Source organism: Chiroxiphia lanceolata, chromosome 8 (assembly GCF_009829145.1).
Source record: "Chiroxiphia lanceolata isolate bChiLan1 chromosome 8, bChiLan1.pri, whole genome shotgun sequence".
NCBI classification, from domain to species: Eukaryota; Metazoa; Chordata; class Aves; order Passeriformes; family Pipridae; genus Chiroxiphia; species Chiroxiphia lanceolata.
In genome coordinates, this window is record NC_045644.1 from 7,292,879 (window position 1) to 7,320,432 (window position 27,554).

The following is a 27,554-nucleotide window of genomic DNA, read 5'->3' on the forward strand; positions in this document are numbered from 1 at the left end:
AGTGAAGACGATCTTTACTAGATGATCTTTAAGGTCCCTTTCCAAGCCTGACCATCGATTCTTGGAAGGTGCAATTTTGGGTTTCGAAGGAGGAGCAGCTGCAGAGCCCGCGGGCGGGGCCGGAAGCGACGTGAGGCGGCGGCGGCTGAGGCTGAGGGGAGCCGGGCAGAGTAAAACCGAGCCGGGCCGGGGAGAACCGGGCGGTGAGTAGAGCGGAGCAGAGCCGGGCCGGGCCGAGCAGCCTCGGCCGTGCCCCGCGTCCGTCGGTGCTGCCCGTTCCCTCCCGCGCGGGGCCCGGGAGCGGCCGAGGGATGAGAGGAGAGGAGGAGGGTCTCAGCCGTGGCGCTGCCGGGCGGCACCTTCACCCCCCGATCTCCCGGACCCCGCAGGCTCCCCGGAGCCGCTCAGACTCGCGGTCCCGCTCTGTCGGCGGTCCCGGGGCGGTGCTGCCGTGAGGAGTGACCGGGAAATCGCAGTTCGGTCCCCTGCGAGCACCAGACGAGCGGGTTGGAGCTGCACGGGCCTCCACCCCCTGGGGCCCTGTGAGAGCAGAGCTGCTGTTCTTTCCTTGCTGGTGGTCTCTTGTGGGTAATTACAAGATTTCTCCATGCCCAAAGAAAACATTTAAATCCACCTGACGCTTGCCTGACACCTCAGAGTCACTACCTAGGTTTTGACCTGACTTGGTGATAAGCCTGTGTTCTTTACATAGTGTTTCTTCACAGTAGACAGGACAGGATCAGATTAGAAGTTTTTTTAAGTAACCTGACAGCCCTCTGAAAAAAGTAATAAAACTGTAGATAAAAGAGACTTAATGAGCAAAGCTTACAAGGTTTACCAAAAGCCTTTGGCAACTCTGTACTGTGAAGTCAGGAAGGGTTTTATTTTCTTAAATGAATAATATCTCAAATATTTCCATAAATGCTTATGCCTGAGCTGACTCTCTACTCAAAAATTGACAGATACTTGAAAGTGTTTACCTTTTTTGTCTCCCAGATTTGCTCGAGGACACCGAGAGAAGCAATTACAAAGGGTTAAAATAAAGTTTTCTTCTTCCCTGTTCTCTAGTATTTATGTTAGTGACTTCAGAAACTACATTACCTTTTCCATCTTTGTGTCAGTGAATATTTTTTGTTGTGTAAAATGCTTTACTGATTTATTTCTGTGTTTACTGTATTCCCTTGCTCTTCTAAGCTACTCTGTACTGGATTGTTATAAAAATGGTGTTCAATAGCAAAGTGAGCATCTTTCAGGCTTAGCTTCAGTAATTTTTCAGCTGCTCTTGTTGCATGTTGTGTTAGTAGGAATATGAAAGCAATGTTTGTTTTTCTGCAGCATCCAGGGAAAAAAACACCTGAGGATCACTGTGCATGATACTTTGAAAAGTCAGCTGAAGATATAGTGAAAGTCAAAAAGCAAATAGAATGGTAGAAATTATCACTTAAGGAATGAATGCAGAATAAAAAAATATATTATGCCACTATATAAATCCTCGCTTTGTCCAAATTTGAGTACTCTGTGCAGTTCTGTACAGCATATTGGGTAACATGCTGTACTCTGGGCTAATTGGGGAGGTGGAGGAAGAGCAATGGAGATGATTGTATATATGAAATAGCCTTGATATGAGGAAAGCTCTGAGGGCAGAGCTCACCAGTGTCTGCAGCTTCCTCTCAAGGGGCAGCTCCGACCCTGCTCCCTGTGAGCAGTGGTAGGGCCCAAGGGAATGGCTGGAGCTGTGACAGGGCAGGTTTAGGTTGAATCTCAGAAAAAGGTTCTTCCCCCAGAGGGTGATCGGGCACTCAACAGGCTCCCCAGGGCAGTGGTCACGGTCCCAAGGCTTCCAGAGCTCAAGGAGTGTTATGACAACCCTCTCAGGTACAAGGTGGGATTGTTGGGGTGTCCTGGACAGGGCCATGAGTTGGCCTAATGGTCCCTGTGGGTCCCTTCCAGCTCAGGAGATTCTAAATGCTAGGGTTCTAAATGATTCTATGATTCTCTTAATTTAGAAGTGAATGCAAAGGGGATAATGTGAGGTAAAGTGAAGACCAAAGCCAGCACTCTTGCCCTTGTGGAGGGGTTAGTGTTACAGTGGAGAAAAGAAAGGATATAAATGGCCTAAGGAGCTAAAGCCACTCTCACAAGTGTGGCTGCACAGCCCTTTCATCTGCTGTCTGCAGACGTGTGTGAGCAGGCGAAGGAGGCTGTGGGAGATGGCTCAGCACCTCGTGCCGTGGGTAGGGCTGTCTGGACTAGTCCGGGACCAGACAAAACGTCTCTCAACGCTGTAACTCTTGAAGCCCAGGATTTTGTGCTGCAACGTGGAACGGAGTTACATCATCTGCGGGACGGCGGGGGGGGGGGGGCGGGGGCACGGCGGGGCCCGCGGATTGGCTGTGCCGGCACAGCGGGGCTCCCGGATTGGCTGCGGCGGGTGAGCGGGCCCCGCGGATTGGCTGCGGTGGCACAGCGGGGCGGGCCCGAGGCCGCGCGGCTCGCCCGGGCGCGGGCGCTGCTTCGCGAGAGCCGCGTCGGGAGGCGGCGGGTGCGGAGCGGGCGCGGCGCGGGGTGGGGCGGGGGGTCCGCGGAGGTCCCCGGGAGGTCCCCGGGAGGTTCCCGGCCGATCCCCGGCCGCTGCGGTTCGCGGGCCCGAGCGCCCCGGGAGAGCGCGCGGCCCTGAGGTTTCCTCTCCCCGGCAGGGACGCAGCCGAGGGGCCCGGCCCTGCCGCCGCTGCTGCTGCTGCTGTACAGCCCCGGTTTTGCTGCGGCCCCGGTTGACAGATCCGGGCTGGCACAGCGGAGCAGCACCGAGCTCCCGCGGGTGCGGCCCGGGGGCTCTCGGGAGGCCTCCGGGGCCGGGACACGGGGCGGCCCCGCCGGGATCCTTCTGGGCGGGAGGAGCCGCGTGGCACTCGCTGCTCTGAGTCGCCTCTTCCCTGTGCGTGGAACTGCTGCAGAACCCGGCGGAGCTGCTCGCAGGCTGCTCGAAACACCATTTATTTGAAGGATTCCTTTTGTTTTAGTCAGCTCTTCTGAACTGGCGCCCCTCTGGGAAGGTTTCTAGGGTTTAAGTTTACACGAAGAACTGCAGATGAGTTTTGGGTTTTCTCCCCTTTGCAAAAGTTTTAGTTGGTAATGTGATGAGGCGGTTTAAATAGCAAAAGCCTCTGCATGTCACAGAGGACTTATTTGTGTTGTGGTAAAGACCACCTGGCAGTTGTGTGCATTTCCTTGGAACTTGATTTGTCTCTACTTCATTGCTTAAGTGTAGTACAGAATAGCTCTTTCTGTCAGTTTGGTTTCCAGATTTTTTTCACTTGTGGAATGTCCTAACACTGAGATATTTGCCTTTATATATAAAACTGTGAGAAAAGTTTATTTAGTTTATTTTAATCAACTCACAGCAGATACTTATGGGCATCTCACGGGTCTGCAGCCAACAGACTGAAAAAAGTGTTATAGGTTGTTGTTGGTTAAGGCACCAGTTTTAGGATTTCAGATCTCTGATTGCTTTGGAAGGTGACTAAGTCTATGTACACTGGTCTGGAACAGAATAAATGTACTGTGCTACTTAACAGCTGTTATGAAGATAAAAGTATATGAAAACTAGCCAATAGTATTGCTTTCTATTAGCAACAATATGAGGACAACTTTCATATTTAAAGAGATAATGGGAAAATGATATTTTTTAAAGGTCATGTTCAAAGGCTAGTTTGGAAGAAGTAGGGTTTTCTGGTGATGAAAAAAAAAATTAACCTGATGCTAGGGGAAATATCTGAATAATGCATTTTGCATTTCTTCCTATTGCTCTCTCTAAGTAAAGCAGTAGTATTTTATTATTTTTTGTATTCTGTTTTTAATTATGTAACTTTTTTAGTTTGTTACTGAAGACCAGAACCATTAAAGGTTTGAAAATGGTGGAAATGTGAGTGGAACGGAAAATGAGGATTTAAATTAGCTTTGAGTCCTTGATTGAGTGAGAGGAGAGAAAGGAGCTGGACTGGCCTTTAAAGAAAGCTTGTGGCTTACAGCATACCTTGTGCTCTGTCTGTGCTTTCTGGCAGCATCATTTCTAGTTCACATCTCTCTTTTCATTTTCTTGATGTCTGCTGCTGCTTTAAACTTTGTTTTCTTGTTAACTTGGTCTCCTTGCCTTTTCTCACAAGTTTCAAAAACATGCTTTTTTTTCCTAATCTTTTTCCTTCCAAACATCCACGTATCTGACACTTCTCACCCTTCACTGTCTGCTCCCCTTCAGCAAAGGTGTCTCTGGCAAAGGGAAACTGGAGGCAGCCTCTCAGGACAGGGTTGCTCTTAGTTGCCAGCAGCCCTGTAGTGGTTCTCCCAACTCAGGATACTTGTGGTGGAAGGGGTTCTGGATAAAGGACCCGTTGTTTGCCAGCTCTGGTTGTCAGGACTTTGAGCATCCCTCTGAGACGCAAGGACGATCCTGTTGAGTAGACTGTCTGATAGTAGGTGTGAAGGTGAACTTCAGGGTGGAAGGCTGGAACAGCCAGACCACCTATGAATGGTGGGAATTGTGCAGCAGACATGTGAGGTGCCTGGTAAGGGCTCAGAGGGGGAATGTCTAGTGAGGACTGTTTCCCAGCTCCTTGAAGTTTTCCCTGTTATGAGGAGAAAACTGAGTACTTGCTTGGTTTCATCATCTGCTCAGAGTCCTTTGCGTCATCCTGGCAGAGGTCTATATTGGCATTTCAGATGAAATGCAGAACTGGAGGGACGTTGCAGATTAATATTGTTAAAATGGCATGCAGTGTCAGCTTTACTAGACTAGAGAACCATTATCTGCTGGTGGCTGCCTTGTCTAATGTAGAGCTGTAGATTTTTGTAAGGATTATAATGAGGGATAATGGCAATAGGCTGATGCAGGATAATGTTCACGTACACATGTGCCAGAACTGGCAGTGCTATAATTGTCCTGGTATTTGTAATAGCAACCTTCCAATGCAGTTACTATAAGACCTCTGTGCCCTCTTTTCAATACCTTCTCTGTCCCCATAGCTTGTACAGTGGTGTTTGCTTTATTGCAATGGTGCAGAGAAATGGATTGAAAGCAAGTAAAGGAAGCAAAATTTTGTAAAAAGGGAAGGGTAGGTTTCACAGTTTAAATACTGTCTGGGAGAACTGGATGCTTGTTAATCTCCTTTGGTTCCTTTGTGATAGTAGATGCCTTACTTCAACTGGAGCTGTCATAGGAAATTGCTGACTCTCTATCCCTTGTTTACTGTGTACTTGCTCTAGTGAATTTTAGAACTAGAAGAATCCTGAGTGTTTACAGGTTCAGTCAAGGGAGACTAATGTCAAGTACCTTGGAAATTCGTGTCCTTACTTGCAATCATGGATAACATCTTGTAATTTGATAGTGCTCAAGGAAAAGTGAACGAGCATATTTCCTGTATTAAATAGGGCTGAAGTTCATGACAAGTGTAGGAGATGCTCTGTTGTGGGGTGTGCAGAGAAGTCTGGATGATGCAACCTCTCTCTGTTTTTTTTATTCTTCCAGGATTCTCTGTAGACAAAATTAGGACTTTTATCCATTGTAGGTACATTCACTAATAGCGTTTTCCTTTCTTGGGGAACCATGTTTTTTTCTTTACCTTTATAATGATCTTCTGGCAGCAGATAGAGAACAGGGGCCTTCAGTTCTTCTGTGCCACAGTTAACCAAATGCTGCAAAATGGAGAGGGGGCACAAGGAAATGGTATTAAGACTGTCAGGACAAAGATGAGTTGGAGTGGGGGAGTGGGTGAAGAGAGAAATATAGATGGAAAGTCTGTATTTAACCAGTTTTCTCCCTTCCTCCCTTTTAACTTGCAGATATCCTTGATTTGCAGAAGGCATCTCAGAATGTTGTGTCAAGCTGCTCTGAGCCCTATTGTCCGTTCCCCGGGATGGTGCTTTGTGTTGTCTCCACGTGCCGTGGCAGCCATTCCCCGTTCATGTATGTATGAGAGACAGCACACCTTTCTAGTACTGCTGGTCACTGTGTCTGGGCATGCCTGTGCTCTTTGCTGTGGTGAAAGAAAATCATCTCATTAACATCATTCAAACTTACAACCTCTGAAGTGAACTGCAGTTGAAGCTCTACTTCCTTCATGTTACTCGCTCCCTCAACTAAGTAGTATTCATCTGGATGTCTGTTTGTGTTTTTTTCATTCTGACATGCATTTCAAGCAAAAAAAAAAATCAGTTGTGAAAGTACTGCTACTGTAAAAGTTCTTTATTTCATCCTCATACATTCCTAGAAAACAAGATCTGATTATGTCTGCTCCCCCATCTGTCTTTTCAGCTCACAGATGTCTTGAGTAAAGCAAGGTGCAAAGCTGAAATTTATTTGGAATAGATAAAAGTGGAAAGATGCTTGCAGGAAACCTGAGTGTAAATACATAGGTGCCCTGTAAATATCTCTTCCCTGAAAATCTAACCTGAGAGAGCCATTCAGTGTCTATTTCATGAGTAGTCTGAAATAGAAAAGGCAAAGATAGATAGACTCCATTAAATCAAGAGATTAGCTGTTTACCCTTGCAGGCAAGATTAATTTACCATTGGTCTCTGTGTTAACAGTTCTCTTTTATTAGTAATTATATGAATTAAATGTGGAAATCTTGAAAATGCTAAACTTGTTTTTTATGATCTACAGCTCTGTTGACTTCTGTATTTGTAATATTTCTAAAAATCTGTCATTTTCCAAAGTCAGTAATTTTCACAGTATTAATTGTGAGTTTATTCCTAAGTATTGACAGTATCCTGCAGTGGAGCAACTCCTGTTACTTCATCAGTTGTGATTTAAAGCTGGAGTGATCATTTATCACAGGGGTTTTTTTTGTTCTCCACTGTTTTCTGTTTGTCCTCCACTGTTGTCTTCTGTTCTGTTCAGCTCAGGTATATTTTGAAATTCTGCTTCTTTACTCCTGAGAAGCGAGCCTCATGCAAGTTGCATAAAAGGATCTGTGGTGCCAAATACTTGAGTATGTTTCATATGTTTCCCCTTCTTTATTAAGGAAGTGAAACTGTTGACAAGGTACAAGATATAAAAACTGGGATGCCTTTAAATCTATGTGTCTAAAACATGGACTGGTTGGCTCTGTCAGTTCCTTCCTAATTGCATACAGAGCAAGTTAATGGGCTTGCATCAGCAGAAGTGTTTGGCATATGTAAGGTGGGAGCTGATTTCACATCTCAGTCCGGTGTAAAGTAACTGAAAAAGGCAGGTTTATGCAGCCATAGAGCAAGATTAGCAGTTAGGACTTTATTAGAGATTAATTAAGTTCTCTGCTTGTTCTAGAACTGTTGTCTTTTCCCTTGTTTTTCTGAAAAAAATAAATGTTTTCTTTTAAGATCCTGGATAACCCTCAGCAGCTGCCTTCTTGGAACCTTCTAAATCCTGAATCTCTAGCCAAGAGAATTGGAAATAAATTTTACTCCTTTCTGGTTATACTGTGTAGGATAAGCAAATACTAAATAATAGGGTATAATGCTGGAAAGAAAAGTTAAACTGGACTCCTTCACCCAGTTTTTTACAGACCTTATTTACATTCACAAGCATTCCATGGTGAAAATGAGAGGCAAATGAAACTCCTCTCGAAATTGCGTTTGCTACTTTTATTTCTGTGACATGTTAATGCAGCCCTCATTTATGATCAATCATTTAAGCTGTTTCTATGTGTATAATGAACAAAAGATTTATTTAATTAAAGCATTGTTAAAATTACAAGTTTCCCTTTTATGTAGGACCGTGTTCGTTCCTGTTTTTCTCCAGCACCAAGAACAGTCACATTTAGATTGTAAATTAATGCATTTTGCGTTATAGAGCATCAAAATTAGAGATAGTGAACATATGAAATAAAATCAGGTAACTGACCATGGCATAGGGTTTGGTTTACTGATTTGTAAAGAAGTCTCTGCATCTTCAGATGAAATATTCGTTAGGACTGACTAGAATAAAATAGTTCAGTTGTAAGTCATCTAGTCCCACTGCCTGATGCCTCAGGGCTGCAGGCCTCAGCTGATGCATGCTACTGAGGGCATTGTCCAAAGGCTTCCTGAACCCTACCAGGCTTGGGGCACGACTGTGTCTCCTGTCCCAGGGTTTGGACACCACCACACAACTCTGAGTTCGTATGTTCATCCCCCTGCAACTGCCCCTACTTAAGCAATGTGCAGAAGTACCTGACTCAGAGGTGTTGTAAAAGCTGTGTTTCTTTTCTTTCCTAACTGTCAAGCTTTCTTTGCTACTACAGACAGGAAAACTCTCTGTAACTGTATCTAATAAGACAAGGCTAAGGAGGTTGTTTTTAAAACTGGTCCTTGTGTTGTGAGCTGTGTGGGCTCTTTTCCAGTGTCCCTCAGTTTGGTCTTCCTAGATTCCCAGTCAGAGATCTGTGATGCATGGGATATTGCCTTCTATACCTTAGGGGTGGTTAGTGCTGCTCAGATGGAACTGGTTCTCACTGTGTTTTGGTGAATTGAAAGCTACTTCTCTTTCCCAGTCACTTGGAAGTGTGTGTTGTGAATTTTAGCCTTGGAAAGGGAAGAAATGTTGCACGACTTCGAGGGCCTAAAGTCTGAACAAAACACTTAAAACTGCTTTTCTTTTTTCTTTCTTTCTTTCTTCACAGACCTCCCTCACCGTAACCAAAGATTAAGAAATGAACCCATCCGTTGTTGGAGCAACATTCCATTTCTCACGGTGCCGCTCAGCCGTGCCCATGGAAAACCCTTTGCACACCGGAGCGAGCTGAAGCACGCCAAGAGGATCGTGGTGAAGCTGGGTAGTGCTGTTGTGACCCGAGGGGATGAGTGTGGCTTGGCCCTTGGAAGGCTGGCTTCGATTGTAGAGCAGGTAATCCTGAGCCTGAACGTTTGGTTTAACTTCAGATAACTTCAGGGATTGTTGAGTGGTGCAGAAGATTGTAGTAAACCCTCTTTTTCAATCCCTTGTGCTGTGGTTCCATAAACCAGGTAACTCAGGACATCGTTGTTTGAAGGGGTGGTGGGTTGACCCCGACCACACAGATTCTTGTTTGCTCCCCGCACCTCTGCCCCACCATTAGTGGGATTGGGAAGAAAATGGGAAGAGCAAAAGTAATGCATTTCATGGGTTTAAATAAAGACAGTTTCATAAGTGAAGGAGAGTGGAAAAGAAACGAGTGATTCTGAGGCAGTCGCTCACTACATCGAACTAGCAGACCATGCCCAGCTGGTCTTTGAGTGGTGGCCACATTAGAAGACAACCCCCTGCCTTTTGCTGTTCTGCAACCCCAGTTTTATTGCTGTGCATGACATTATGTGGTTTGAAGTATCCCTCTGGCCAGTTCAGGTCAGCTCTCCTGAATGTGTCCTCTCTGAACTTTGTTCCCAGCCCCTTGCCTGCCTGCTGGGATGGGACATAGTGGAAAAAGGAAAGCCTTGATGCTGTGCAAGTGCTGGTCACCATGGGGGCAAGAGAAGGCTTTGATGCTGTGCATCACTATTTAGCAACAGGCAAAACACAGGAATGTTATCAAAACTGGTTTAGAACTGAAATCCAAAACACAGCACCATAAACCCCTATAATGAAAGTTAACTCCATCTGGGCCAGACCCAGTGTAGTGTGAGAGGTTTGCACAGTGAGATTTTTATGCCATAGGTAAGACATGACTGGGGCATTAGCTGGCTCTGGTGGGAAGGTGGTACTGAAGTTTGTGAACTCTTCAGAAAGAGTCAGCCCTTCTTGATTACCTGCGAATTTGCAGAGTTCCTCTAGGGAAAAGCTTGAAACCTCATTACTTGTAGGAAAAACTGATGTGATCAACTTATGTATTTGTTCTCCAAAAAGAAATAGTTACTTTGGCAAGGATTGGACATGTTTCCTCTGAGAAGTGAAGTTAAATTCACATAAGACATTTAGCTTTAGGGCTTTGAAAGGAATCTGGACAGATACATGTAAGAAAGAAGTAATCTAAAGTGGTTTTTTTAGTTGGCCTCTTCACTCCTAGAATTCAAAGTTACTGTGTAATGATAGCTTTGGGAGTGGATGGGGAATAAGAAGATTGGTGGAAGATACAGCTGCTCCTTTACATTTCATGTCTTTCCTTATCTGTAGCAATGGTGGTAGACAGGTGAGGGATGTAGAGGTGTTAGCATGTAATATGTATTCTGAAGATTCAAACATGATTCTGTCATAAAAACTGGAACTGTGAAAAGAAGGTTTAGCAGAAGCTGTAGATACAGTCCTTGGCATAGCTCCTCAGTGGGTAGGAAGGTGTGCAGAAATATCTTAAAGGATGTTTGCCTTGATTTGTGCATCCATGGATGAATCACAGCACTTGTGTCAGCAAGAACTGGTGAGCATAAGGTTGTCTATAACAACCAGGACTGTCATGCTGGCAATGAGGGTACACCAGGCCCTGTTTCTTATTTTCTGTACCTACAGGTCTCAATGCTGCAAAACCAGGGGCGAGAGATGATGATTGTCACCAGTGGTGCTGTAGCCTTTGGAAAGCAGCGGTTGCGTCATGAGATCTTGCTTTCTCAGAGTGTGAGGCAAGCACTTCATTCAGGCCAGAGTCAGCTGAAAGACATGGTGAGAGGCTGGTGGCACTTGTGCTTTTCCTTAAATGTTGGGTGGTACCTGCTCCAGTCACTGACAGCTGCTCTTTGTCTTTGTAGGCTATTCCAGTGTTGGAGGCCCGAGCCTGTGCAGCAGCAGGCCAGAGTGGGCTCATGGCCCTGTACGAGGCCATGTTTACACAGTACAGCATCTGTGCAGCTCAGGTAAGGCATTCCCTCCTTCCTAGACTGACTTGCTACTTTTGGGGCTTATTATTGTCATATAAACAGTACCTTATACAGGAGTGCCTTGCTAAGTATTTCTGACATGAAGTTATCCATCGTCAAGATAAAAGCAAATATGCTTTTTCCTTCTGAGGTTCAAGTGTGTCCTGCTCTTATATAGCAGGGAGAGTCTGTTAAGATCTCTTCACAAAAGCTCAATAGTGGACTGAAGTGAGGGTTTAAAAATCACAAGTGGTTAAATTGTCATGCATTCTGTAAAGCTGGTGGAAGTGCATATCCACACTTCTGAACTTTCTGCCCATCTGCTCCTTTCTAGCTTGTGAATGATGGTTTCCCTAGCCTGGGTCTTATGCTGAAGGCTGCAACTCTATCACTTGAACTACTCTTAAACAGGCTTTGCTTATCTTAAATACTCTGGGAATACAGAATTGCATTAACTGTAAGGCCTTATTTGTTTAGACACTTTTAATGAGTTAAGGAGCCTAGTATGAAGTCTTTCTTGGAGGAAGTTCTTCCTGTAATACAGCAGAGCTGATATGGCTAAAATGTTTACATATAGCTAAAAATCACTATAGGTCGTGCTGGATTAGAATGTTGTTAAAGTCCATAGACAACTGTCATTCCTTTGATATAAATGAATTCATTGTCTCTGCCAAAAAGGTCAGAGCACACATGGATTTGACGTGCTATTGTAACATTTGTGTGCTGGAGTTGTTTACTTAGTTCTCAAATATCCAATTACAGAGTAAAAATTAAAAAACCAGTCTCTCCAGAGCAGACATTGAGATTTTTTTGGTCTTAAAATACCAAAAAGAGAAGGATGGTATCTACATGCAGGAGACTTTAATGACAAAATTCTTTCAGAAAAGCAAGTGAGTTCTAGTGAGCTGAAGAGAAGTCTGGAGATAAAGCATCCCTTCTGCTAGCTACAGGTAGGAACATGAAACTGTGAGGAAAATCAGGAAAGGCAATGTCTTGAGTAGTCCATTGAATTGTTTAGGTCTGAGTAGTTACCATCAGCATCTGTGTTCTGATTACGATTTTATTCTCCAAATTTGCTCCTGAGTTGTGTGACCTGTGTGACCTGAGAAAGGCCCTTGTAGGCTCCAGTGGAAGTTAAGGCATGTAAACCTATAATGTTGTGGGAAGAATATTTCTCACTTGTATTCTATATCCTTGAAATGTAGTTTCTGTTTCTTTAGTGACCCAAAAGGCATGACTGCTCTGTTATGACATGTTAATATGTAAGTTTATGATTCTATTCTCGGGAAAGGTGGTAGGCTAAGTATTTTTTTTCTTCCTCTTAGATTTTAGTCACCAACCTGGATTTCCATGATGAACAGAAGCGTCGCAACTTAAACGGAACATTACATGAGCTTTTAAGGATGAATATTGTCCCTATAATTAACACCAATGATGCTGTTGTTCCACCTCCAGAGCCAAACAGTGATCTGCAGGGGGTAAATGTGGGTAAAGTATTGCAAGGGGGTGGCTCCTGCTTGCAGATGGTACAGCTCTAATGTGTACTTGACTACTGCCATAACTGGGGACCTCTGAGGCCTAGAGCAGGGAAACACACATCCACAATTAGTGTGGACAGAGGGCACTGGAAGACTGTGCTGACTTGTCTGTGTCTGTTGTGATACACTGTTGTGGGGTGAAAGCAGGGCAGATAATATCTGCTCTGACAAAACCAAGCATGCCTAATTTGTTTTTTTACCGAATAGTTGAAGTTGGAAGGGACTTGTGCAGGTCATCTAGTCCAGCACCTCTGCTTAAAGCAGGGGCAGTTAGTGCCCCTTGCCCTGTCCCTGGGCACTGAGGTAGAGAATGCAGGTACTGATGCCACTGCTTTGTCATTTTGGTATTGCTGTACTGCATTCCAAAAGCAGATGTGCTTCCACGCAAAGATCACCTTCGAAGTTGCAGTGAGTGTGAGCAAAGTAGCTCAGGAGGCCTTGTTAGTGCTGAGGTAACTTGCTTTTGTGTGTTACCACCAAACATTTCTTAGCTCCTCCTGCTCCCCAGTGCTGCTGATGTGCACGTGCATTGCAGGTGATCAGTGTGAAGGACAACGACAGTCTGGCAGCACGACTGGCTGTGGAAATGAAAACTGATCTCCTGATTGTTCTCTCAGACGTAGAAGGTTTGTGAGTAATTTCTTTAATTTCTTTGTAGTTTTAATGAAGTTTTACAGTGGATTGTCAAACCAACCTCTTTTCATGTTTTACTGATCTCTTCAGCTCATCCCTTTTGCGTGGACAATTGCAACATACTCCTTAACTCCTTCAGGCCTGTACCCCCTGCTGATGCTGTGGAATAAGCCAAAGACTTATTAATAATAAGAATAAGCCAAAGGTCACACTGCTGAATGTGGGTGGATGAGAATGCCTGTGAGCCTGAGACTTGTTCAGAACCCAGAATACCACGTGTACTGTGGTACTTCTGTCAGCTTCTAGAGTTGTATGATAGTCAGGAGCACCCTGCAGGATAAAGGCTGTGTCTAGAATAAGGATTATAAACCGAATACTAATCTACAATAGTTTGCTTCTTCTGGCAGCAGGTACTGTTTCAGTGAATTATCAGCAGAAGTCCTGGTCATTGCTTTCCATATACTTTGATCTTCCAAGTTTTTTCTCTCCCAGGCTTTTGGCTTACACTGCTCAAATCTTCTGAGCTGTGCTTTTGTGGCAAAAGCCTGTTACCTATGGAGGTTGAACTTTGTTTTCTAGACAGAGGAGGGTTAGTGGGTGCAGTTTCACATCAGTGCAGACCACATCACCCAAGTCACAGCCTTTTCATCTTCTCCAGATGGGTTTCTTTCAGTGGATCCTGGACTTCAACAAATACTTTAGGCCCTGAGGAAGAAGGAGCTGTCTTTCCATAAATACAGTTTCTTTTAGCAGATTCAACCAGGTTTCATGGTTGATTCTAGTTGAAATGACTGTCTGAGAAAAACTCATAAAAGCAATAAGCAGAACAGCTTGTAAAAAAAAATAACGCTCAGCACACCCACCCTGCAGGCTTATTCATTCAGTGTGACATTTTGTTTGTGGAAAGATATGTGTCCTCTCCTTCCCAAAGTGTCAGGAATGGACACAGATAGTCTGCACTTGTGCCCTCTAATTTGTCATGGCACTATTTGTTCACATAGAATTTCTGGGAAGTGTGATTCAAGAGTTCAAATTTAATATGTTAGGTAAACTAAAGTGTCATTAAACTCCAAACATGGTTACATAAAGTTATTTGATTTTTAAAAATATTAGTAGGGTATGTCTCTGTAGTGTTGTGTTCCTTCTTAGCAGAATTCTGAACCCTTTTTACGTGTTTCTGAATTGCCTGGTTTCTCACTGTACAACCCAGCATTCAAGAATATCATCTGAGGCTTTAGTGAGGAGTATTGTCCTTTGTCTTTTCGGCTGGGGGTTTGTGTATGTAAGGCCTGATGTTGAACATGTTGAACATGTAAACTGTCTCTAACCCCAACCAAATATCACTACGTCCCAGCTTGCATGTTGCTGTTCAGCATGTGGGGTTTTGCTTTCTTATTTGTTAGGCTTTCAGTAAACCTATACTTGAGACTGCCTGTGAAGTGTTTCATGCTCAAAAAGCAGGGTTCAGTGGAAGTTTTCAATCCTTTAAAGTGGAATACAGCTTTTTAGCCCCATGTTGCTTGGTTTGGTTTATTTTTTTTATTTTTTTCACACATGAGCTTTGGACATGAGGGTATATAACTGATTTTTATTGTTTATTTCAGGACTCTTTAACAGCCCTCCAGGATCTGATGATGCAAAGCTCATTGACATATTCTACCCAGGCGACCAGCAGTCTGTAACATTTGGAACCAAATCCCGAGTGGGAATGGGTGGCATGGAAGCCAAGGTAGAAATATGGAACATTTGTTTTGTTTTTGGGAAGGATGTTTTTGTTGAATCAAATAAGTAAAAAAATCCAATAGGAAGCTGAATAGGAAAAGAGTAGGTAAAAACTTTGTGTGGAAACCCGAGTAACCCTTCAGCAAACTTCATAGCTTCCAGCAGAGGTTTATAAGCAATGACAATACCTCTACATCTTGGTCAGAGCAGCCAGGAGTGCTTAGACTGATCAGATGTTAAGGGAGTAATGCAGACAGCTAATGGTATTGAATAATATTTTAATATTATATAGTAATGGCCAGCACCTGAGCAAGAACAGTGCTCCACAGTACAAGTAATATCATGTGGTCACTTAAAGTGGATTAAGCTAATCCATGATACCTGATCAACGTCAGAAAAAATGGCAACAGAATATTTTCAAAAAAGAAAATTGGATTTCTCCGAAGAGTAATAAGAACTTTCAGCATAAAGTAATGGTGAGAAAGAACATATGACCAATGTGCCCTTGCAGAAGTCTTGAAAAAAGCAAACTGTTAGGAAAATTTGAAGTATGCTTCTAAAGGGGCAGCTGGTTAAGGAAGGGAAGGTAAAGTGCAAATACATGATCTCATTCAGTGCTACATTATGGAAATTCCTGAAGTGTGTTGAATGCTCTTTGAAAGCACGAGTGATCAGTCTGGAGGTCAGGATGGGCCAAGAAGTCTTGTTGTGAGTGGTGACTCAAATAACACAAGTGAATTTCTTGGAACTGTCTCTATCATTTGCTGTAGGTGAAGGCAGCTCTGTGGGCCCTCCAAGGAGGCACCTCTGTAGTGATTGCAAATGGAACCCACCCGAAGATCTCAGGTCATGTCATCACAGATATTGTGGAAGGGAAAAAAGTTGGAACTTTTTTTTCAGAGGTAAAACCTGCAGGTGAGTACAGAGATAACGTGTACATTGAGAGTTGTAGAGATTTCCTGAAAAGTTAGAGTTAAAATTTGTCTAGAGCTGTGCAATAACTGGGAAGCCATACTCTGCTTGAAAAATGGATTTTGAAAGCTATTTTCTAGAGTAAGGATAGAAAATGTTGAATTCCCTGCTTTTGTTCCCTTTGTGACCTTTGCACAATAGGGTAAGTGTGGAGTGATACTTTTGGCTTGCACTTAAAGCCAAGTGAATTTCTTCATGTATAATCCTTAATGGATTTCTTGTATGAATGTGTCAAATTATCCTTTGAACCCACTCTGTGTCACTATGGTCAAGAGCCTTTTTGGTTAGTCCCATTATAATAAATTTATATCAGCAGTAAAGCTTTTAATCTTGTGATCCCACTCTGAGTGCCTTACAAACACAGCAAACAGCAAAAGTCCCTGTGGACTATTGTGGTGTTTACTCCAATCTTCTCTTTGTCTTCCATCTTCCAAGAAACACACTTTGGAAATTCAAGTAACTTTTAGAAATCAACTATATCTGCTTACATACATATCAGTTTTCTCAAAGAACACCAAAAAATGCCATACTTTCTAAAGTATGATATCACTTTAAAAAGATGTTTTAACACGTCTTAAGTAAGTCTAATTAATCATGTGTCTGCAAGTCCTTTTCTTACACTTGCCACTACGCCTCTTTATATGTTCCATAACACTGGAGTTCCTACTCTGGCTATTTCCATGGGACCCTTCTTAAAACAGAAGTTGGGTTGTATTTAGCACCTTCAAGTCATCTGGTTTACAGGAGATTTCAGGAGAGTTAAAAATAACAACTTAGTTTATCCATGAGTTACTTGTGAACTCTTGGGGGAAACGCTGCCTGAACATGATGACTTGTTTTGAAACAGAAACATAAATTACCTGTTTCATATCATTTCAGCACCTTTATTCTAAAATGCATACAAGGAGAGACAGAGGGAAAGCAATTTTTCTGTGAGCTGTTACAGAATTGGGCTTTGGCTCCCTTTATTTTTCATATGTTCCCATGCATACATTCCTCAGCTGGATACTTAAACTTTTCAAAGTTTGCCTCCTTTCTTTCAGAAGCCTACTATGCAGAAGCCTACTATGCCTTGAGACATATCCTGCTGTTCTTTTGTCCTTTGTCCAGTCTTTTTGATACATGGTGCACACTCACCACATCTCTGTGGTGACTTTACACAGGGATCACAGCAGTACTTTTGTGTCAGGTACAGATTTTTCTGTTTTAGCATGTAACTTTTTTCTTGAAATTTCTGTTTAAGACTCTTTACTGCTTTCCTGATCTGAGCAAAGAATGGGAAGATGGAAGGCCTGGTGTTCACTTCTGCATATGCTGTTACTTTGTCTGTGTGGCATGGTTTTGGGTTTTTTTGCAGGCCCGACAGTAGAACAGCAGGCTGAGATGGCTCGAGCTGGTGGCAGGACCCTGGCAGCTCTACAGCCTGAGCAGGTGACAGAACAATATAGTAGCTACTTGTTAAGACTGTGCATGTGTGGCAAGTTTTACAACATGGATTTATAACATAAATGGGCCCCTTGGGACAAGAATCTATTCTTGGTGTGCCAGATCTGTCATTTGTATTGTAGCATGCTCAGAGATGAGAAAAGCAAAAAGATAATGTACCTTGGGGCTGTGGAGTAAAACATGCTTTCATGTGGGATTTATAAAATTCCTGACAGTGTCATATAGCACACAGAAATGAATTGTGGTCAGAGCTGCTGAAGAACTGACTGGAGCAACTTGCTCCATTCACTCCTGTGTAGAGTTCAACATACAACATGTATGCAAAAGCAGAGTTGTAAGCAATCACTGCTCTGCAACTGGGCAGGCAAGATATGGCATGGGGTGCTCCTAAAGGAAGAATATGTGAGTTTGGTGAAGAACACCTGGCACGAAAAGCAAGATAATAAAAAGCAAAACAAAGGTTGAAGCAGTGTTCAGCCTTATTTTTCAATATGATGCAGGCTGGAGAAGTCAGCTAGCCAAGTATTGGGAGAGTTAACAATGAGAGGATGTGTCATGGAGCATAGGGCCCAGATGTCAAATGGCTGAGACTTCGTGTGAGAGGTCAGTTCAGAAACTGTTTTCTCTTTCAGAGAGCGGAGATTATTTATCGTCTTGCTGACTTACTAACTGACCAGAGAGAAGAAATTCTCCTGGCAAACAAAAAGGACTTAGAAGAGGCTGAAAATAAAGGTAATATTCCAAATCTCTTTATGGTAATAGTATCATCTTGAACCTCTGGGCCTCAAGACAAAAGAGAAGAACTAGAATCTTCTGTTACCTGGGATTGGGTACTATGGCTGGCACGAATTAGTGAATCTAGGGCTTTGGGAGCCTGTCAGTCAGTATAAACAGCTGCGGCTTCCTTCATTACATAAAACAGTTGCCTTCATCAGAGAAGATACTGAGGCCCCGCAAAATACCAAGTGATGTATTTTAAAAAAAAAAAAAAAGAACAAATATCATCTCTGTTACTGTCATACATAGAGTGAATATTTTATGGGCTGGTTAAGGTAATGTTTGGCTCCTGAGGGGAAGGCTGTCATCTCTACGCTTAAACTGATGTTCTCCAAAGAGAACTGTATCCCCTTCTGATTGAGGAAGGTTCTCTTTAGGTGGCTTGGATTAAACCCATTCTTCTGTGTTAGATGGATGCGTTCATTGAGAAGCTGGAATTGAGACGTGTACACACTGGCATAGCAAATAGATGAAAAAGGCACATCATGAATTGTAATAATCTGTAGAAGATACCAGGGAACCATTTTTTACTGCCCAGAGTATTTGAGGGGACCTTGCTGGGTTAACTTAGTGTCTGAATGTGCTCAGACTAAAAAGTTCTTGCCCCGTCTCACAGCAGTGCTGTGAATATGTCTCTGCTTTGGCATTTCTATTTGTAAAACAGATGAAATTACTGCCTGGACCTTCCAGAAATACTGCAGGGTTAGAAATCTGTAAGAAATTCAGACATACAGCAGTACTTGAAATAGGACAAACTTTGTCTTTGTAGATGTTGCTGTTGCTTCATGTACAAAGCACTTAAGCTGCATTAAGTGAAAATGTGGAGTGAAATCACAGTCATATTTGAGCGGTTTTATTGTGACTACCAAACTTAATGCTGTGCATTTTCCATCTCAAGGAGGTTACGTGCTGCAGTGTGGGGAAATAGCTGAATTTTCCTGAGGCTCAGCATTCAGTCACTTTTGCTTGAGCCTAGGCAGACCAGCACAGATTTCCAGCACAACTTTTTCTTTCTTCTAGGGAGACTGGCTCTTCCTTTGTTGAAACGCCTGAGTCTGTCCACGTCGAAGCTGAACAGCTTGGCCATTGGGCTGCGCCAGATCGCAGTGTCCTCGCAGGACAGCGTCGGCCGCGTGCTCCGCAGGACACGGATAGCAAAGGCCCTGCACCTGGAGCAGGTGACAGTGCCCATCGGGGTCCTCCTCGTGATCTTTGAGTCTCGTCCAGACTGTCTTCCACAGGTGTGTAAGGGGGGCAGATTACACTGCTGGGAATTCTTTGATGATGGAAGAAAGGGTATTTCTGTTGGTGAGCAGCTGAGAGACTGCAAGAAGTCTTCTTTCAAAGGACTCTTGCTCAGATTCTTCTGCAATTGATTTTGTTGGCATCCCTGTTTTTTCTGCAGAGATATTTTCAGAACTTGCTTCTGCAGTCCTCAGTTAATCAGGCCTGGGGTTTTTGGTTGTTGTTTTTTGGGGGTAAGAGGGGGCTGGGCTTTTTTTCTGTTTGGTTGGGTTTCTGTTTTTTGTTTTGTTTTGGAGTTTTTTGGTTGTTGGTTTTGGTTTCTTTAGGGAGGGAGGGCAGGTTGTTTTTTATAAACCTGATGTATAGAAGGAGTTATCATACATTCAGATGGTGCAGGTCCCGTGTGTGTTTAAATGAGTGTGTGTTCAGTGCCCAACTCACAGCCCGGGGGGCTCCTCCCAATACGCTCTTATTTTCAGTGTGTTTTTCGAAAGTGTTTCTCGTTTTCCAATATTCTTTTCAAATTAGGTAGAATATCAAGCATTTTGGTTGTTATTACCCATTTGGTATTAGAAAGGGAAAGGAGGGGATCTGAAGAGACGTATCTGATGCATTTAACATTTTTCTCTATGAATCAGCATCTAAAGTGTGCCACTAAGGTAACCTCTTGTTAGGTGTGAGCCTGGCTAATTTTGCCATCAACATTTCAACAGCTACAATTGGTATACTAATGGGTAGGTATATAACCTACTCTAACCAACCTATACTGATGAGTGTAGGTTTGGTGATGATACATACAAGTGATGATAAGGATATGTATAATCTTTCCCAGCAGATAGTAATACAGTAAAATAACTTAAAATGCTGAATTTGTTCATTCTGAAAGGTTCTGAAGAGGAGATGATTTTGTTTTCTGAAGGAGTGTATGCTTTTTAAATTTTTTTTTAAATAAGTGGGCTAATTGTGAGGCCATTGTGAATGAAATTGGGATGAGGAAGACAAAAAGAGATACAAAAGTAAAATAAGTCTTGGAAGAGAGCTTTATAAAGTCTGGCATACTCCTAGGTAGAAAAGAACAAAAATCTGTTGTTTTACTGGGCTCAAATGGCACCTTAAACAGAAGGGTGACAATATCAGTTGGTTTCTTCTGGTGATGACAGAAAAGATGATGCTGGGCCTATTGTCCCAAAGGTTTTTTTCTCCCACAGTTAGAGAAAGTGTTGTTTATTTATGACTTCTGTTTTAGACAGCATGATGAAAATATTCTTCCTGCTCATAGGAAGAGCTTCTTAGCCACTTTCTGCCAGAACAGTTAGGACAAGAGCTCTTGCTCCTAAAATTATTCTCCTTTGGGTGTTTGCCCACACAGCTGCCCGGTTGTTATCAAACCCCATGTCCAGGATTTCCTCTGACTTGTCCACTGCAGTCTGCCCCGGCAGTAGTACCTTGAAAACTCAAGTTTGTTCCTGAAACACTAACACATAATTTCTAGAGTTAAATGTGCTGTTACTTGCAGGGAATTTTTGAGCCATAAAAGCAAACCTGGAGATTAATATTGAGTAAATCAACAGCACTAAAAATCCCGTTTTTATTTTGTGAGTGTCATTCTGACAGAAGAACCAGATTACATTTAGGGTTGGTTTTTTTTTTCCCTTCAATAAATGCTTTTGACAGGTGTCTGCTTTGGCCATAGCCAGTGGAAATGGCTTACTACTTAAAGGAGGGAAAGAGGCAGCACACAGCAATCAAATCCTCCATCATCTGACACAAGAAGCACTCTCCATTCACGGAGTCAAAGATGCAGTGCAGCTGGTAAGTGCTTGCAGTTCAGTCAACTATTCCTTTGCTATGGTATGTATAAAATGTATAAGCAAAACTTGAAAGTTCAAACTGTAAACTGTCGGCATTGCAACTACCACAGGTGAACACGAGAGAGGAGGTAGAAGATCTCTGCCGTTTGGATAAGCTGATAGATCTGATCATTCCACGTGGTTCATCGCAGCTGGTCAGGAATATCCAGAAAGCTGCCAAGGGAATCCCAGTGATGGGACACAGCGAAGGGATCTGCCATGTGTACGTGGACACAGATGCCAGCGTTGAGAAGGTCACACGGATAAGTAAGCTGTGAGAGGGTGACTTAAACCTCACGTGTGTAATTCAGCTTCATGTTTGGAGTATGCATTGTAGTTATGGTAATTTATTATGCATATGCTGTTCAAAATCCTTGTCATGAATGTTATGTAACCAATTATCTACTCTTAAACTTCAGTCAGAGACTCAAAGTGTGAATATCCTGCTGCCTGTAACGCTCTGGAAACTCTCCTGATTCATCGCGACTTGCTGAGAACCCCGTTGTTTGATCAGATCATAGACATGTTGAGAGTAGAACAGGTTAGTCACTCATACTTGTGTTTTGTTTTGTGGGGTTTGTTCGGGTTTTTTCTAACAACTTTAGAAGCATTTGGTTTGGCAGGTGTAGCCTTGTTTGGTTTTATGGTGGCATAACACTTTAGTACCCATAAGTGTCTTTGTACCCGTAAATGAACTTAGGGAGGACTTTGCTTCTCCACACAACATCAAGTTTTTCTGTAGAAATTGTCTGAAATCAGCTTGTTCAGGACAGCTACAGGCTGTTACTGGGATACAAATACTTACTTGTATATAGCAAAAATAATCTTCTGCCTTAGAAGAGCATATATACACAACCCTTTCAAATTCTGACTGAATTGTTGTTAACCTCCCAGATGCAAAGCCACCTCTTCTTAAATCTATTCCTTTAGCTTCTTACCCAGGTGAACTCACTTCCTGTTTTTATCCTTTCTGAATTTACTTCATCCATGTGGTTTTTTTTTAAATTTTCCTCTTGCATGCCCTTTATTCACATCCATTTTCCCTTCTAGTGTGTCCAAGGAACATCAAAAGGCCAGTATACTAATGAGTTGTCTAGACATGAGCAGTGGTTTTCAGTAAAGGTAGCAGAGATGCATCAGGAGGGAAATATCCATTAAATAGTATGAATTGCACATAAATGAAGGGTTTTAACACGGCAGTATGTATTTAACAATTAGATTGTACAGGCAGTGATTAATGCAGGTAAAATAGGGAGGCCATGTGTTTTGATGATGTTAAAAGGTTTATAGTAAAAGAAGCTGATAGTCAGGAGCTAGTTCTCAGTGGATTTTTTTTAATGTCTTGTTTGGTTGTTTCTTGGGAAGGGTAGAGTGCAGGGTAGGTCTTTGGATTTCAGATGAGAGGAATATGAGTACTAGTGCATTTCCACCACCACCACCCACCCACCCAGCTCCTAATACGGTAGGGAGGATGTTACCTCTGTCTAATCTGACCTGACAACAAGAAACATGCAAATATTGGGCAGGATTATGCAATTAAAGTAATTTATGGTTGCACAAGGAAATGCTGTTTTACAGATACCTTCTTAAAATCCTTCAAATTGAGTAAATTTGTGCCTTATTTCCCATTTATGTTTGTCTTGTCAAAAATTGCTTGTGTTTCATTTGCATGGGGATTTCTCTGCTGTCTCTGTTCTAAATTATCTCTCATTGTTCAGGTGGCTCATCTGCTATAATTAAACTCAGAAGTTGATAATGTGTTAAATCTTCTTTATAACAAATGCAAAATACCTGTGTGAGTTTTCTTGGTTTTGGACCCGGTAACTCCTCTGTGTCTGAAACATGTTCTTCAGAGAGGGCTGGTATCATTTTACAAAACAAAGGGTTAAAAGCTGATCAAGATCTTAGACTTCCGTAGGTGCAGGGTTGGAAACATTCCTTTTGTTACTCGCTTTCTTAGACCCAGGACTGGCTGCATTTTATTGAAGCTGTTTTCCCAGCACTGGTGTTGTACTGTCTTCTTGTCCGAGAACTTTCTAAGCAATGTGATGCTTTAAATAATTTGAAATGAGTCCTGAGTTGGGAGCTTGTCATGATAGGCAGCCAACCTGACATATCAGCTATTGGACCCTGTTTCTAGTTCACCCATCTGCCAAGTTTCCCAAAGTATGGGCATATTTTTCTTACATTACTTGTTGTGGGTTAACTCCAGTCAGTGGCTAAGCATTATCCAGCTGTGTGTTTTACTCTGCCCTGCCCCAAGTGGGACAGAGGGAGAGAATTAGAGCAAAAGCAAGGAACCTCGTGGGATAAAAGATAAGTTTAATAAGTGAAGGAAAGAGGAAGAAGAAAGGGGATGAAGAGGAGGGAAAAAAACCAATAATCCCCCCATCCTGAAAACAAAACAAAAAACCCACCAGCCTCCCAAAACACCTGCAAGCAAGGCAAAGCCAATTACTTGTGGTCTGCCGCAAGCAGACCAATGGCCCAGCCGGTCTCTGAGCAATGCCTGCCTTCTTCAAAACCTTCTCCCCTCACTTTGAATTGCTGTGCATGATATTGTCTGGCATGGAATACCCCTTTGTCAGTTCTGGTCAGCTCCCATGGTTGTGTCTCCTCCCAGCTTCCTGCACGCTCCCAACCTTCTTGCTACATGGCGACAGAGTGGGGGGGAAAAGAGAAAGCCTTGATGGTGTGCAAGCTCTGTTCAGCAACAGCCAAAACACTGGTGTGTTTGTAACACTGTTTTAGTCACAAGTCCAGAACATTGCACCACAGGGAGTGCCGTCCATCCCACACAGAGTACAAGAAGCTACACTTTTCACCTGGAAGGCTCTGTTATGGTCGGTAGCACAGAGTGTTTCTGTTATTGCAGGTGAAGATTCACGCTGGCCCAAAGTTTGCATCTTACCTGACATTCAGCCCTTCAGAAGTGAAATCTCTGCGCACGGAATACGGGGACCTGGAGTGCTGCATTGAGGTGGTGGACAGCGTTCACGAGGCCGTTGAACATATCCACAAGTATGGAAGTTCGCACACGGACGTTATTATCACAGAGAATGGTTAGTGACCAGTCTCCTTCCTTAAGCTGCTGTTTTGGTTTGACTGCCGATTCCTGATTTTAGTGTAACTAATTACATTGTAGTAGTTCTTCTCTCGGGTCTGTGCCAGTTCAAAACCTAACTAGAGCTGTGCCGAGACTCTCCAACCAAACCAAACCCAGAACTCCTGAAAATCAGCTGTGTAAGGTCACATTGATCTGCATCTGAACAGTGTGTGAGTCAAGCAGGCTTCTGTTCCTGAACCTCCTGCTGAGCTTAAATGAGTGTCACTAAAAGGCATGTGTTTGATACCATATAACCCACTGCCACGGGAGCTGGTGCACCGGTGATTTGTAGGGATTCTGCTGGAAATAGAGCTGATCCTAAATGTTTGTCTTGTCACTAAAGGCAACTGACCTGCAGTTCACAGACTTGCATGTGGTATTTCTGCATTGTGGTTCCCAAGTATTACCTGCAATAGCAATTGAATTTAGGATTTTTCATTATCTAGAACAATTCCACGTTTTAGACTAATGGAGAGCTGACTCTAGTTTAACAGTTTGACTGACAGATGTGGTTTGGGGCAGCTGTTTTTTCTCCCCAGTCATACAACTAAATCCCTCTTTGAAAGTTCTGGGCTGGATGATTTAGAATTAGACATTTTTTTTGCTTTCTTCTAGTCTTCACAAGCTTCTTTTAACATTTGCAGTTGTGTCTACTTGGTAAGCATACTGGGAAGGAGGTATAAATGAGCATGGCTTAGCCCAGGCTGTTTAAATACTGTCTGATAAGGTTGCACATGAAAGTTGTATTGTTACATCTGTTCACTGGTTTGTGTTGTATTTATTGGAGTACATGACCATTCTGTAGGTAATGGATTTTATTTTTGTCTCTGCTGCTTTCCCAGAGCAAACAGCAGAGTTCTTCCTCCAGCATGTCGACAGCGCTTGTGTTTTCTGGAATGCCAGTACCCGATTCTCTGATGGCTACAGATTTGGACTTGGTAAGAGAGAGAATATTGCAGGGATGCAACTGCATAATTTGCTGGAGTGTGTGAAAAGTGTGGCAGTACGAGCCCTGGAAGATAGGATTAGTCTCTTATCTTACTGTCTAATAAGAGGTTTTCAGGAAAGGTTCTGTACCAAAAGCTGAAGCCTAGACACACAAAGCTGGTTTGAATCCTTTGAAGCTCTGTTCAATCAAAGTGTGCTGCATGCATATGGTGATAGAACAGTGCAACCCAGGATGTGAAACTAGTAAACAGTTTTCTTTTTGTTTCTCTTCCCAATGATGCTGTAAAGAATGACATGTTTTGGTCCTGCTGGGCACACTGAGCTGCTGTCCAGTGTGCCAGCCCTGCAGTGTTGAGGAATGAAGGGCAGGAACCAAACTGAGGATGAGTTGCTTAAATAAACAGGTTCACTTCTCTGAATTGCAGAAGACAAGGGAAACATTCGTTCCTGAGGTAGAAAGTCTGAAGTCTCCACTGCAGGCTGTTAATCTCTTATCTGGAACGTTCAGTGTTCCATGTGATTCAAAAATTTTAGTTAAGATCTTCCAATATCTCCTCAGTGTGTTAAAAAAAGACATAAGTTCATAATCTTGACCAATTTAGCTATTGTCTTTTTGTTTTAAAGGATTAAACTCTCAGGAAACAAGTCTTAAGTTCCATGTAAGAGATACCTCTCTCTCTTGCATCTTTCTTTCTGAAAGTAATTCTGTAGCAGCCAGAAGTATAAACATTACAATTTCTAATGTAATAGTTAACCTCCTCTAACTTTTATATTGGGTAAACAGAACTTCTGGCATTTGGAGAGGAGCAGATAATGGCAGGTCCCTGAAAGGCAGGCGGCTTTCTGACATAAAGGTGCAAAACTGCTTAGTATGAAGTGAATGTCATCAGGAGATTAACTACCTTTATTTTGGGTGTTTCCTACAGGTGCTGAAGTGGGAATTAGTACTTCTCGTATCCATGCACGTGGACCAGTGGGAATTGAAGGACTCTTAACTACAAAGTGGTTGCTGAGGGGGGACAATCATGTTGTTTCTGACTTCTCAGAGCACGGCAGCATGAAGTATCTTCATGAGAGCCTCCCACTCCCTCAGAGAAATGCCAACTGAGAATGCTGGGGTTGGAGTTAAAACCCAGGGGTATAATTATTTCCTGAAGATGTCCAGGCTTCAGGACAATCTCTGGTGAAGGAGTTTGTCTTTCATCTTCAGGAGCATTGTCCTTGGTCATTTGCGGTACAGTTAATACAAAATGATCGCATCGACGAGATTCCCCCCCCCTTTCAGTTTCCTTAAACAGTATCTGCAGGCTGACCTCACTCCTCCCACAGACAGACTTTTCCAAATCATGCAGGTAACATAAGAAAGGATTTCAACATCTGCTGCATTCCTTTTTTGTCCCAATGCTCCCTATAGCAAATATGCTTGGTGGTGGAGCATGATTTTTTTTTTCCATAAGTGTTTGTTTTATTCAAGTATCTGTTCTGGAGAACAGACTCAATAGTTTTGGTTTTGAGCGGTTTTTTCTTCAGTTTTATGATCATGGCAGCTCTTGAAAGCCAAAAACCTTTACGCTTAGTTTCTTTGTATTTGATAACTCTTCAGACAGGGGGACAGATGTTCCAAATGTGTAGTAAGCTTTTGACCAAGAAACCTTTTATATCTCATTCTTTGTATTGTTGACTATTGTAGATAAATAATATAATTGTCTGCTGCATGAATTTTGTTATTTATTTGTACGAAAGGTTTATTTTTCTTTGGTTTTATATAAAACTTAACCTTCCACAACCCCTCCTCCGACAGCAATTCTACTTCTATGATGGCTTGTCTAGAATGAAGCTCTGGCTCTGTAGGAACGGTTCCCTTGGCCGCAGAGTGGAGGAGCATCCTGCAGGGCGCAGCGTGTCCCGCTCTCTGGTTCTCCCTGCTGGAAGCAGCATGTCCCGCTCTCCGGTTTGGAGGTCGCTTATGGGGCACCTATGGATCTCTGGGATGTTTTGGGGCATCTGTGGGGCCCTGGGGAGGCCCTGAAGGTCCCTGTGGCCAGCCGGGTGTCCTTGGGGGTCCCGGTGGGTCACTGACAGGGCGCTGCGGGACCCCCGTGGGTGCCGATAAGCCCCGCCCTCTTTTATGCAAATAAACTCCATATAGGGGCAGCCTGCCGAAGGGGCGGAGCCACGCCCCTTTATGCAAATAAGTCCGCGTGGCAGAGCCTGCTGGAGGCGGTGCCGAGGCGATCTCGCCCCCTTATGCAAATAAAATCCATATATGGCGAGCGTGTCACGTGGCGGTGAAGCCGCGCGCTGATTGGTGAAGAGGGAAAGCGGTGGGGGGGCGGGAGGAGGCAGCGCGGAAGCTCCTGAACTGCTTTGGAGCCCCCAAAAATGGCGCGGTGTCCCCCCGGGTCCCTCCATCTCTCCGCCTGGCCCCTACTTGCCGCTGTTTCCCTCCCCTCCTCCTTCACTGCCGCCGCACTCTGATTGGCCGCCGGCGTGAGGCGCACGGCGCTCCCATTGGCTTAGCTCTTCGCGCGCCTCCGCAAA

General features: G+C 43.4%; 2 protein-coding genes across 7 annotated transcripts; one reads left to right on the plus strand and one right to left on the minus strand.

Annotated features, from left to right (window-relative positions):
• The first annotated feature begins 48 nt into the window (after positions 1-48).
• ALDH18A1 (aldehyde dehydrogenase 18 family member A1) lies at positions 49-26,729 on the plus strand. Of its 6 annotated transcripts, none has more exons than XM_032694194.1 (18): positions 119-203; positions 5,836-5,959; positions 8,637-8,860; positions 10,433-10,582; positions 10,669-10,773; positions 12,102-12,260; positions 12,850-12,940; positions 14,552-14,676; positions 15,440-15,584; positions 16,999-17,072; positions 17,720-17,819; positions 18,885-19,105; positions 20,784-20,921; positions 21,031-21,226; positions 21,379-21,500; positions 23,835-24,021; positions 24,908-25,003; positions 25,940-26,729. In XM_032694194.1, the coding sequence occupies exons 2-18, from the start codon at positions 5,866-5,868 to the stop codon at positions 26,119-26,121; spliced, it is 2,409 nt and encodes an 802-aa protein (XP_032550085.1). In that variant the 5' UTR covers positions 119-203; positions 5,836-5,865; the 3' UTR covers positions 26,122-26,729. The 6 variants fall into 6 exon arrangements, with proteins under 6 accessions (XP_032550087.1, XP_032550085.1, XP_032550084.1 ...); XM_032694193.1 differs by lacking the exon at positions 119-203 and adding an exon at positions 2,478-2,542; XM_032694196.1 differs by lacking the exon at positions 5,836-5,959 and having other exon boundaries at positions 49-203.
• LOC116790210 (basic proline-rich protein-like) lies at positions 362-5,017 on the minus strand. The gene is made up of 3 exons (XM_032694977.1): positions 5,003-5,017; positions 2,334-2,977; positions 362-485 (listed from the first exon to the last, which is right to left on the minus strand). Exons 1-3 carry the CDS (start codon positions 5,015-5,017, stop codon positions 362-364), a joined length of 783 nt encoding a protein of 260 aa, XP_032550868.1.
• Positions 26,730-27,554: the final 825 nt, after the last annotated feature.